This window comes from Durio zibethinus, chromosome 6 (assembly GCF_047325235.1).
Source record: "Durio zibethinus cultivar Kanyao isolate XHJ-2024 chromosome 6, ASM4732523v1, whole genome shotgun sequence".
NCBI classification, from domain to species: Eukaryota; Viridiplantae; Streptophyta; class Magnoliopsida; order Malvales; family Malvaceae; genus Durio; species Durio zibethinus.
Window position 1 is genome coordinate 270291 of NC_143167.1, and position 12642 is coordinate 282932.

The following is a 12642-nucleotide window of genomic DNA, read 5'->3' on the forward strand; positions in this document are numbered from 1 at the left end:
AGAAAATCCTGAAAGAGGATAAAAACTACTTTTTTGACTTTGTTGTTTCTCCTAATCTAATGTAATCGCTAGGTTAATTAGCCTCAATCATGCTGGTCCCATCTTAACAATTCTGTCTGCCATAATAAATCCACAATGGCACCAAGAATTTCAAAAATATCTTGACAATTTTCATCAATTATGAAAAAAAAAATACATGAACTTAGCACTAAAGGGCCATGAACATGATAGTCTGTAAACATACATGAAGAAAGTGACTAAGCAATAAGCATGTAGGGCAAATACCCATCAGCGTGATATCAGAATTATGAGTATTAATGAAGTGGAGAAACAAGCAGAATAATGGAAAGCAATATTCCACGGGAAAAATAGTAGTCCATGTGGGCTTGCTAAATTTCAGAAGTAAATAAAAATACCAGATGAAAGATAAGAACATTTCTTCCAATATGATTTCAAAGATGCCTCCAACAATAAAAAAGGCAGGGGAAAAAGTAACATACCCTTAACAGATTTAAAGCAGATTCTTTGTTTTATACCTTGTTATCTCCTCTGATCATCAACGCACCATCCCAGCAATTTTGTTCATATCATCTGAATTTTGAAGGGCCAAACAAGCAAAAGGAAAACAAAGGGAAGAGAATGCAAACATTCAAGAAACTCAACTTTCTACATTTTCTCCTGTCCCTTATGCAATTCTTTACCACCTCCATAGCCCAACACACTCCCAAAAATCGATGTGGTAATATTCAGCTTCAAACACCTTTCCTGAGTCAAAATTCCACCAACCCCTTCCCATTAAACCGCATGATTAAATGCAAATCTCAGAAGATATATTTTAGAACCTCTCTTGGTCTTTTTCCCATCTCTTCTATTGATTATACAAGTAAAACACTAACAATCTCTCACACTTCTTGTTCTGCTTCAGATCAGTATGTATCCCCTGCACTCCTCTCTGCTGGTTTCCCATCTCCTCCTCAGCCCAACTTACTTCTTCTCTTCAACTGCTCACACAAAAGGCAACCCACATCATCATTGATCCGTAACTGCACTCGCTTACACACGTGTGGAGCTGCTTCTGAAGTTCAGGAACAGGAAATTAAAGTGCCCTATTCATGTCTGCTTGTTCATGATATTGAAAAGCTTCGCACTGATTTTCATCCAAAAGATTTGAGTTGTTCAGATTACAGGAGGGTATATAGAAGATCTTTAAATAAGGAAGACTATGAAGGAGTTGAGCTGGGAACAAGGATTTCTTTCGACATTCCAGACCACGTACCAGATATCTGTAATGAATGTAAAAAGCCTAACGGAAATTGTGGTGTTGGGTTGAAGTGCATTTGCCATGCAAAAGAGTGCAGTAAGTACCCCTATGGCCTGATCTTTTCAAGTTTGCATTTGGTCTATGTTCTTATTGCAATCTTATGATGATTGATTATTTTAATGATGTTTTTGCAGAAGATAAGGTCGTTTCAGCAGGCAGATCACTGAGCACCGGTATTAGTTTCCTATTTCCCTTCTTTTCTATCATTGTTCTGATGAATTTCTTGATGACATGACCAGTTTCGAAACGTTAAATACAGAGAACAAACACTTATTTTTTGGCTCTCCTTCCTCATGGATGTTAAATTTATATCTCTACTTATTTTTCAACTGGATTGCTCTTTCTGTTCTATCTACACAAACACAAGAAAATGCACCTAGTTTGAGCCTTCTATCTATGAAAGCATCCATTATCAAATGGTGCCTGACGAAAGCAAGCCTTATCTCTTCATAATTACATGCTACGAGTTTGCCAAAATCAATAAAACATTTGATCTATAGTTAGTAATTAAAAAAAAAAAGTAGTTTATATAGCCGAAAAATGCAGGACAAGGTTTGGCATTCATTTTTTACACCTCTATATCCAAAAAAATGTAAAATGATGAGAAGATGATGTCAATCATGCAGAAACGATCCATTATTGATTTACTTGGTTGACTTGAATAGCTTTCATACAATGTTAACAGAATATATATTATTCTCTATGGATATGATTATCAACTAAATTTAAAATGAACACTTTACAGAGACAACAAAATGCTGGATATCAGCAGCGAAGTAAATGTCCTGCATCTACTTCAAGCCAAGGTCACCCTGTAATGTTATGGTTTAAGTTGATTGAAGCAATTAAGATGCTTGCTTATGCAAATATATATAGATATCGTTTCTACATGATATTTATTAACAGATTCAGAGCTTCTTGGCAATCAATTATAGCTAAGACCAGAAAATTACCTTCTGACTAGTCAATTTGCATTTGACATCTAGACGCAGAAGAATAATCTGCCAATAGCTTACCTAAATAACAAAGCTCTGATCAGCATACATTGCAAGAGAAAAGACAAAAACTGAAAAAAAAACAAAAAAAACAAAAAAGGCCATTTTATGCTAAGCATGTAACTTTTTGCGGCCATGGTGGCCATTTTGTGGGTGTGCAGTGAAAATGTGGCGGCCTAACGGCAACTTTGAATGCAAACCTTGACTTGCAAAATGGGGCCATAAGGGGGAAGGGGATATGCATCCATTTCCTTTTACATAATGCTTCAATTCTGAATGATGAAAAAGGAAGAGTGTACAATATAAAGTTCACTTTCATGCCACAGCCCTCAGGTGATAACTGAACATTCAACATTCAACATCAAACAGATCATAACCATCTTGAAATGAGAATGATATATTAATTATAGCAATATATAGATAGTTAGAAAACCGAGATGTTATCTGATGAAGTACATCGTAAAATTCATATTTAGAGGCTATGCAAAGAAACCATAAAAACTATTTCCACACCATGGGTCACACGATCCACTCATGAAGCAATATCCTTAACCTGTAAAACTCACGTGAAAAAGCTGACAAGTATCAAAGTTTTGTTCACTACTAAAAAATGTTGAATCAAGAAATTGGAATACTAACTTGGCTACATACCTGAAGGCGGAAACAGGAATTATTACTACAAATTTAAAGAACATTGTGCCAAATAACACCAACAAAAGAAAATGATTTCATGAACCGTGTAAGAGATGATGAGAGACACCATTCAAACAAGAACCACGCCACCAATGTTTATCCCATGCCTATTCTAAAATGATAAAAATAAATAAATAAATAAACTAATTACAAAAAGGAAAAAAATATATGTACTAAAAATAAGATCATATAGTAGTAGTAGTAAGTAGTAACTAAAATACTTTCAGATGATGACTCAGCAATCTGATTAAGCTATTGAATTTGTTTTGATATGTAAGGCAGCCCTTGCTCTCTCTAAAGTCTAAACCCTCCTCCTTTCAATCCCATGCCCTGAGTGGTCTGATCACTGATGAAAAGCCCAGCCAAACAAGAACTTCTGCAACTCAGAAATTCTTTGCAAATTGAAGCTGTAAAAGTGTATACTCAGCCACTACGTACTTTGGATGAAATGCTTTCCGGTGTATTATCTAAACCCTATTGTTTAAGTTCCATAATTCTGATAAAATTTATTCATTTTGTTTTTTTCCTACTAAAGGGAGTCCATTTAAGTGTGATTTATAACTTAAAAACCTGCAGGCAGACCTGCACCAGCTAAGTTAATCTTTTGATACATCAGGACAAGAAGTACAACTTCAAGGAAAGAAACCATAGACAGACAAACTAAGAGAAAAACATTGTAATGTCAAAATCTTACATTGATACTACTTTTTCAGTTAAAGCAATTTAAAAAAAGACACAAAGAAAAGGACATGGGCAGATAGATTTGAAGGTTTTTAAGGCAAAGTGCACGAGAATGACGTGAACGACTGATAGTGCTGTTGGGGACTTGGAGTTTGAGTTGCTACTATAAATTGCAATGCTTTGGGGCTTGGGCAGTCTTTTATTACCGACTTCTTCGTCTTGGGCCTATGTACGGTTTTGGGCAACGTGCTTCCAGCCCTGTTTGGCTGCCCCGATAACGGTCAAGGAAATGGATGCATACAGCAAATATAGAATTAGGCACACCCACTGCGGGTTAAAAAAATAGAAGTTGTATTTTCAAAAGATTTACTTACCTGCAACCCTAAAAGTTCATTCGATTTTTTTATTATTATTATTTTAAAATGCTATATAAAAGTTCTGATTGAATAGGTGTCGGGTTAGTAAAAGTAATTAAAAAAAAGAAACTATTATAAAAATGTATAAAAAATAAGGATAAATATATCTTTTTAATTTAAAGAATAACTACCCAATTAAAATTTAATTTAAAAAATAACCACCCGCTTAAAGAAATTATCTCTCATTTTTTTACAAAAATAGTAGTTTCTGCTAAGCAATGAACCTAACTTGTAATAATTAGCTCCATTAACCATTATTAGGGAAAGAAAATTTTCCATGGCAATCAATTAAGCAGGTCAAGATTAGCGTCTCTTAAGTCACGAATTTTAACAGCTGGCTAATGCTCAACTCTTCAATTTACATCAATTATTATGCCAAATTGCGGAACACTGGGCTTTTGAAAGCTGAAGATTTTCCTCCCTTATTTGTGAGATAATAATTTTAGTACATTAGATGAGCGAGCGTGTACAACCTTTTTCTTTCTTATATGAATTTAATATTGAATTATATATATATATTTGTATTTGTAACTTCAAAAAAAAAATAAATAAATTGATATATCATATATCAATTCGAGAATTATTTCATGAAAATTCTATATATCTTTTTTTCATAAAATTATATGGTGATCAAATTATTAAATAGAAGAGTCATATTCATCATTTGTGCCAATTTTTTTTAATAAGCATATAAGTACATAGAGATTAAAAAAGCAATTGACAAACAAAAATAGCCTAAAGCTATTTTCATCTTGCTTATTGTCAAACTAGAGACTAATTCTTTATTATTATTATTATTATTATTTGTCTTTTTGTTGCCAATTTGAAGGAGTTGGTGAACTCCCACTACTAAGAATGGACTTGATGGGCCATGTGTTGGAGATGTAACAAACCGATGTGAATGCAGTCGAAGAATTAAAACATTTTGGTTGGTAAATATGATTGGCAAAGCGAAATAAATTGAGGCACAAATGAAGAAGATGAAAAGATTGACCTAAAGGCCGGACCAATTTTTTTAAAAAAATTTTAAATTACAAGACCACTTTCAAAACGTATGCCAAGTGAGTCCAAATTTCATATTCTTTTTTATGGAGGAAAAAAAAATTACTTTACTACAAAGACCAACGACGATGTTGATGGTGATTTTATTATTCACCAAATTAGATGGTTATTGATTAGGCAAAGGGGCTGTGTCCAAAGTGGTGTTACTGTTTGATGAAGATAGATTTATTTTTTAATATTTGATATGGTATAAATAATTTCATCCGAAGATTTGATCTGATGATAGATGCTTTTATCCTTATTTAAGAGTATAAAATTGAAAGTTCACATAAAATATGGTATAATATGTTCTTATACAATGTTAATTTTAAAGCCCAAAAATAGGTAAAAATGAAATAATGGCAGCTAAAGTAAAAGTAATTAACTTGGAGAGGTAAGTTAGTTTCAGACAAAAATGGGAAATAATTCAAAGTACAAAAACCAATCATGATAACCAAACACGTTACCTTGTTCAGAAAGCAAAAGTGTCTTTTTCGTGTGGTTTTTATCTATTTGAGAGTGTCCAAAAGAAATGAAAGTCACAAGGAAAATGCAACAGGAATTATGAGCCGTGGTCCTGGAACAGAAATTTTGCAAAACTGGTGAAGGATAGGTGGAATAATCTGTCAACACATTGGAGCCAAGAATTTGTGGTGGAAGAGCAAAGCTTTTTTTTTTTTCTTTTTTCTTTTTTTCTCTAAATTCTAACCAAAGTGCATGCCAAGATGATCAAAATCCAAGCCCAGCCATCATCATCTCCAATACACCAAGTCTACTCCATGGAATTAATGGGGCAGAAGTTCAAGTTCCACCATGATTACATAGGAATTTCAGATGTCAAAAGATGGTATAATATTGAGAGAAAAACTTGGTCATCCCATTTGGTTTACATATTTATTTCATTGACTTACATCTAATCATTTATTCTCAACAACTACAACAATAAGATTGATATAAAAGATTCCTAACTAAGGCATCAGTTTGAGTAAAACTTCAAAGTTCCTCCAATTAAAAGGAATACTAGTAGTAATAATCACCATTCATATTTTCATAACAATGACAAAAGAATGTGAGCCTCGAGGAATAAGCACAACCCCAATAATCGACCTATCTTTTCACCCTCTGCAGTTTTATGGTTGGCTGTTTAAAAACTCCCCCCACCCCCCAAAATTCTCTTTTTTGTAACATAAAGCAAGTTTATCTTTATATTGGAACATTGATCATGGTGCAGGCCACAGCAATTTAAGTTTGCCTGCTTTTGAAAGAACTTGTCTTTTGAGAGTTAACGATTATAACGAATGTCCATACAACAGATTAAGTTACCAAGTTTTGCTTTATCTTTCTAATTCCGAGTTAATACAGAACATTAATGTTAGTACTAGAGTAGAGATATATCCATGATACCAGAATTATGAACTGTCTTAAATTCAAAATCTATGTATGAGATGGTCCACTAACAGATCTGTCCTGTTAGTAAAGGACACGGTTTTTCTCAAGCTAAGATTCAATGATATTTGTAAATGATGAAAAAGTAAAACTAGAAAAAGAAATTAAATGGAAACAACAGAAGGCTGGTGAACTTACACCAAATCACCTACTATTTTTACCGTCACACATTCTGCAAGATCATTCAAACTTTTGCTGCTGTCTTAAATAATGCCAAAGGATATATGAGCATTTCTTAGTTGTATTCATTTAAGTTTCACGGGGAAGGGGTGGAGCCAAAGGATACCATTTACTTCCTTAGCTTCTGATGGTCCAGTGAAGAGCCTGACTAGCAGCACTCGATGCCAAAAATTTTAGTGCCATTTCTAGTTAAACTGAACCCAAGGTCCTTCGGAAACATTTGCTTCTTGCTTATGGACCAAATATTAATTCCAAATGACCAAAGGGACCATGGTTATTGCTAAAAAGAGGCTAAGGGGGTCCTAGGACGTAATGGACTACTATCCTTTGATGATAGAAGGTATCCAACATGCCAAGTTCAAACTTGACTTAATGCTTGATGGAGCAAAGCATGCGCATGATCACAGTTGTTTTCATAACCATCCACAATTGGGTTATAAAACAATTTTACAGTGAAAAGAAAGTAACATGGAAGGAAAGAAAACAGAATGTGGTTAATTAATTGCTGTGCAAGAAGATGAAGAGACTTTGTTAATTTTTGGCCTTGGAAAACAACCAAAGAAAGCAGAAATGATACATCATCTTGAGAATAAAGGTAATAGAGCTTACTATATGCCTAACAAACCAGAAAATTATACAATTACATTATGTAAATGGAAATACTCTATATGGTCAAATTGTTACTGATCATTATCAGGAGATTCCCAACTTTATTTTGTCCTTTTAAGGCCAAAAGCAATCTTCCTTGATACCTTTCAATGTATCCAAATGCTCTTCAGCAAATCTTCATTGATACCCTTGTTTGGGCTGTCCTTTCATTTACTACCTTTTCAATTATTTGAGCCTCACAACAATGTCCTAAATTCACATTTTAACAGAAATTATTAAGATTACATGTCCTATAATTGATTTGGAAATTTTTTATTACCATTCCGAGTCTAGAGGAAGCAGATAAGAATACAGACAAAATTTGGACACCAACTTTTAATAACATCTACAACTCTCAGTTCCGTAACTCAGTAACTCAAAAGACTAAAAATTTTGCAACCCATTTTATTTTCTTTTCTCATATGATCAAAAAATTAAGTATGAAAAAAAGAAAATTGGAAAAAAAATTGAAAAATTAAAACAAATAAACAAACATGAACAAAGTCAGTTTCTTTATGTGCTCTTACAGGCATAAATCAACAACGAGAATTCAACTCTGTCTTGATCTTTCTGCACCAACTTCTCCTCCAACCAAAGCCGGCTATCCAAACCACTTCTTGTCTTGAACATGAACACAGCAGAACCACTGGCAGGATTGAAGAACCAGTCATGCACATCCCACATCAGATCAACTAGCAATCCATCAACAAATATTGTCTGGTTTCCTCTAAAATTCCACTGCAGCCTCTTTACCCGAATCACTGTCTTCTTATCAATACAAACTGATAAAACCGGATGCTTTAGGTCATCATGTTCTCCACTACATCTGATCAAAATATCATGTACAATGCCTGTATCACAGAATTGAACTTTGGTGGAATAAAGTGTATTGCCTGAACAATGTTCTTGCCTAGAAATGAGAGAGACTTTAGCAGCTGGGGTGGTAGTCTTGAGCTTCTTGGTGACAGTTTCTTCAGCCATATCACCTAGAATAAGGCCTATCTCTGAATCAACCATAACCAGGATATAGAATCCGTCAACCGGTTCAGGTCCTGCATCATACTTGGCAGTAGAAAGATCCCAAAATACTTCGATCTTGGAATGACCAGATTCAATCACTTTGCTGCCTTTCTTCTTCCTGAAAAACCTCAAATTCGTGTTGACCTTGAAACATGTTGAAGGGTCATCACCAAAGTTTATGCTTAGGCCTTGACCAGTTTGATTCTTGCACCAAGTGACTCTGATCAAGAACTGCTTCTCGTTGGAAAGAATAACTTTGTAAATACCTGTGACTGCATTCTGGACTGAAGGCTCTAGGCTTGGAGAGATACAAACATTGCTTGAATAGCTAGAACATGAAGAATGAGAAACATTTACTGCGTTTTCACTAAAACAAGAAACAATGTCTCTCATTGTGGCTAAACAACAATATTAAAGATTGGTATATTGAAATCAGCGAACTGGTTTCTCCTTAGGAGTTCAAGAGAGAGAGAGAGAGAGATCTAAAGGTATGGAGAGATGGGTCTTTCTCTTTGGTTTGTCTAAGTAAAAAAAAATATGAATATGTTAGGAAACTGGACAAGGTTGGTGCTTCTGAACTGTCTCTCCCCGAATTCAATTTTTCGAAAGAAATTTACGTTATGGAAATAACAGGAAGACAGGCAGCAGCAAAGAAATTCAGGTTATCTGACATGTCCATAAGTGTATTAAATATGAATCTCTCTATCTCTCACCTTATATAATCTGCAATAAGAAAGGAAACGAAACAGAAGAGAGATGCAGGGAAAAACTTACAAGCTTTGTTTTCTTTCTCTCTTTTGCCAGTTCACAAGAAATATTAAAAATTCAAAAAATAAGTTAGAAAAATAAGTTGGAGTATCGGACCTGGTCTGAATACCAGCACTTGTTGTGACATGATCATGGATGCTTTTAATTCGCTTTTGTGATTATGAATATTAATTTAATATATTATAATAAGGTTTAATTAAAAGTGAAAAAAAGAACTAATGGAAATAACTTTTTAATGGACAACTGCTTGTTTATTCATCACTCTTTTGAAGTGTAGAAAGTTAGTTAAAAATGGCCCTTGGTAAGATTTTAGAAAAGGCTTGGGGACAGTGAAAACAAAGGATCTGGAAAGATATGATGTTGGTAACATGGGTAGGGATGAAATTTGACGGCAGATTTTTTTTCTTTTTTACTAAAGTAAATAATAGTGGGCAGTGGGATGATTATAATGGTGAATTTTGACCCCACAAAATAAATTTAGCCTATAGACCCACCAGCTGCTGCTGCTTCCAACACCCCTATGATTAAAAGCAAGGCACATGTGAAGAAGAAAAACTTTACCTTTAAAAAAAAAAAAATTACCCCATTATTATTGAATATATTGACCATATGGAGATATTAAAATTAAAATAATTAACTAAACAATAAAGTAGTGTGACTATTTTAATTAGAGCTGGAGCGGGTCTACTTGTTACATCCTCTAATACAAAAAAAAAAAAAAAAAAAAGCCATGTGGTTGTAGTTAAGAAGCAACATTGAAATTAATACCCAAGCCCCATGAATTTTTTTTAATGGTTTTGGTTCAAGATTCAAGAGTCCCTCTCCCATCTTCCTCCCCTAGTTCCCCACGCAGAAAAACAAAATGCCCTTAGAAATTGATTAATTGTTTGATTTATTCCTCCAAAAGATGAATAAGAGTAAAGTTGAAGCCTTGTTGATATGGATTAAAGTGGTTTGAAGACATATAGATATATATAACTAAAGAAAAGAACCCATGATTTGAGTGCTTTAAAAAATATAAAGGAAAGAATGAAAAAGAAAGGGGGGGGAGAGACATTAGAACATGCATGTGGGTTTTATGTTATCATTAGGTTTTTAATCCAACATATTTGCTTTGATTTAATGAGAGAAAAAATTATGAGAAGTTTCGAAAGAGAATGGGTAGGGGCATTTGGCATGGAAGAATCCGTCATGAAAATATAAAACAATTCAAACAAGAGTACTGTCATTATTGCTTCTGATTTTTATTTAGTTACAAATTAAGTTTGAGAACGGCATACTTGCACCCGAAGAAAGGACTGGCCCTAGGGCTAGGGCATGTCCCTCCATTTGGCCAAGTAAGTGAGAACTGTATTTGTTCATAATTAATTATCTGCTGAGTTTTTTTTTTTTAATTTAATTCAATCTTTTCAGTTTTGACAGATACAGTGCAAGGCATAACTTTATTCTTCGTTTGGTTTCTAAGAAGAATACAGATACCAAGCTTTTTCTTTTTTTTTCTTTGTTTTTTCCTCCATGAACGTATATAGCAATTGTTAAGCTAAAGCTGTATTTTCACATAAAAGGCAACCGTTAAGCGCCTAATTCACAAAGCAAACAACGTGAGACCAACAAAGCAAAAAGGGGAAAATGGAATCCTTCTTTTTCTTTTGGCATTATATCAAACCAACAATTTCTTACCAAACCTAAAACACCAGTATGCTTCTTTAATTTATTGATTTGGCAAATAACTTAAGGTTGACAAATTTTGATTTATGAGCTTAATAATAAAAAAAATGCATGAGCTGTTAGTTTGGTAATACTAGAGCAACACTTACGAGTTTCAAATTCGGACTCTAATCATAACAAAAAAAAATGTATACACATTTTCACAAAGAAAACAAATGAATGAGTGAAGATGTCACAAATAATCATACTAATTAGTGTTAATTTTTAACAAGCATTAACATTTTCAGTTTATTGAAATTACAGCTTACAGCTTTGAGTATAAAAAATATAGTTACTATGCATATTTTTCCCTTCTTTTCATTATGAATTTTTGCATATAATCTCTTGTTTCGACATACATAAATCGAAAAATGGACCTATTAAATCTTAAATATGTAATAGCTGGGTCACTTAACTTAAAATGAACCATTTAAAATCTTTTATAACAGTCTGTTAGTTGTTTGTTGTTGTTTTGTTTATTGAAATTTTATTGCCAAGCCATGTTTATTCAATCAATATTGTCCTAGTTTCGAATGTGTATGGTTGCCTGTTGTCAAGGTTAGAAACAGCTCAAGCACATTATGCATGCCTATTGGAGCTAGCTAGCTTCTAAATGTTTCTAATTGACTTTGTTGCATGCATGGTTTGTTACTTCTTGGAAAGCCAGAGAGAAGGAAAACTTGGAAGAAATTACAAGCAATAAAGAAGGAAAGCCAGCTCTTGGATTAATATATATATATATATATATGTACAAAATCTTTCGAGAGAATGGATCTATACATAATTTATGAAACGGTCTTGTGTCAGCTAGGCATGTTGCAACTTGCAGTCAAGGATAATATTGAAGACCCAACCCAGCCAGCAGATCTTCTTCTAAAACAAATGGAAATTAACTGCAAACATATATAAAAATTGAAGAGAAACTAAATAAAAGAGAGAGACAGAGACAGAGAATGAAAGTGATCCATTTTTATAGTTTTTCCATGTCAAATTCCTGGTGATATCATTGGATGTCGTCAGTTTGAATACTTGCATATATAAAATTAAATAGATTTGGCAACTTCCCATTTCTCTAGCACGAGAAAGAGGTCATCTTCACTCATAAAATAGGCTTGGAATTAACCGTTAAACTAATGAGTTACAATTCATGTTGTCATAACGTCTAGATCTAGGGATTTATCGTTAGACATTAGCTTTAAGAGTTGTCATCAATTTTTTTTGTTTAAGTGCGATTGGTCACTTAGAGAATCTATCATTTCAAGAAACATCTAAGCTTGACTAAGGGTCTCTAAAAGAATAGGTTCAGGTCAATTAATCAGAACAAAGTTCGAGAGTACAATTACGTGTGAGAAAGATTATAACACCCTCACAACGTCCATCGAAAGATGGTACCAGCTTAATTTTGTGTTATCCAATAAGCCTTAAAATTTTTATCAAATAATTAATTATTGAAAATTATTCTTAAATAACTCCAATACTTTGGTAGAAAACTAAGAAAATCTCATCATCTTAAGAGTATACAAAAAAATTACTGTTTTACTTATAAAAACTCCGTCGTCGGATTATTTAATATTAAAAATTTTTCAAGAAAGAAAAGGAAAAGAAATAAAAATTCAACTTTAGATATAAATCCTTTTCTTTTCATCTTTAAAAAAACTCATTGCTTTTGCATAAGAAAAATTGATACTTTCAACTTTTTTTTAAAGCATTTGAAAGTTTTTATTTT

At 33.3% G+C, this 12642-nt stretch overlaps 2 protein-coding genes across 4 annotated transcripts; one reads left to right on the forward strand and one right to left on the reverse strand.

Moving 5' to 3' along the window:
• Positions 1–85: 85 nt before the first annotated feature.
• LOC111285518 (uncharacterized) lies at positions 86–2663 on the forward strand. 3 transcript variants are annotated; one of them, XM_089761628.1, is made up of 3 exons: positions 86–1357; positions 1456–1494; positions 2067–2663. In XM_089761628.1, exons 1-3 carry the CDS (start codon positions 640–642, stop codon positions 2099–2101), a joined length of 792 nt encoding a protein of 263 aa, XP_089617754.1. In that variant the 5' UTR covers positions 86–639; the 3' UTR covers positions 2102–2663. The 3 variants fall into 3 exon arrangements, with proteins under 3 accessions (XP_089617754.1, XP_089617755.1, XP_022730734.2); XM_089761629.1 differs by lacking the exon at positions 2067–2663 and having other exon boundaries at positions 86–739; positions 926–1357; positions 1456–1748; XM_022874999.2 differs by lacking the exon at positions 2067–2663 and having other exon boundaries at positions 1456–1749.
• Positions 2664–7239: 4576 nt separating this feature from the next.
• On the reverse strand, positions 7240–9299 carry LOC111285948 (uncharacterized). The gene has a single exon (XM_022875668.2). It carries the CDS (start codon positions 8832–8834, stop codon positions 7935–7937), a length of 900 nt encoding a protein of 299 aa, XP_022731403.2. The 5' UTR covers positions 8835–9299; the 3' UTR covers positions 7240–7934.
• Positions 9300–12642: the final 3343 nt, after the last annotated feature.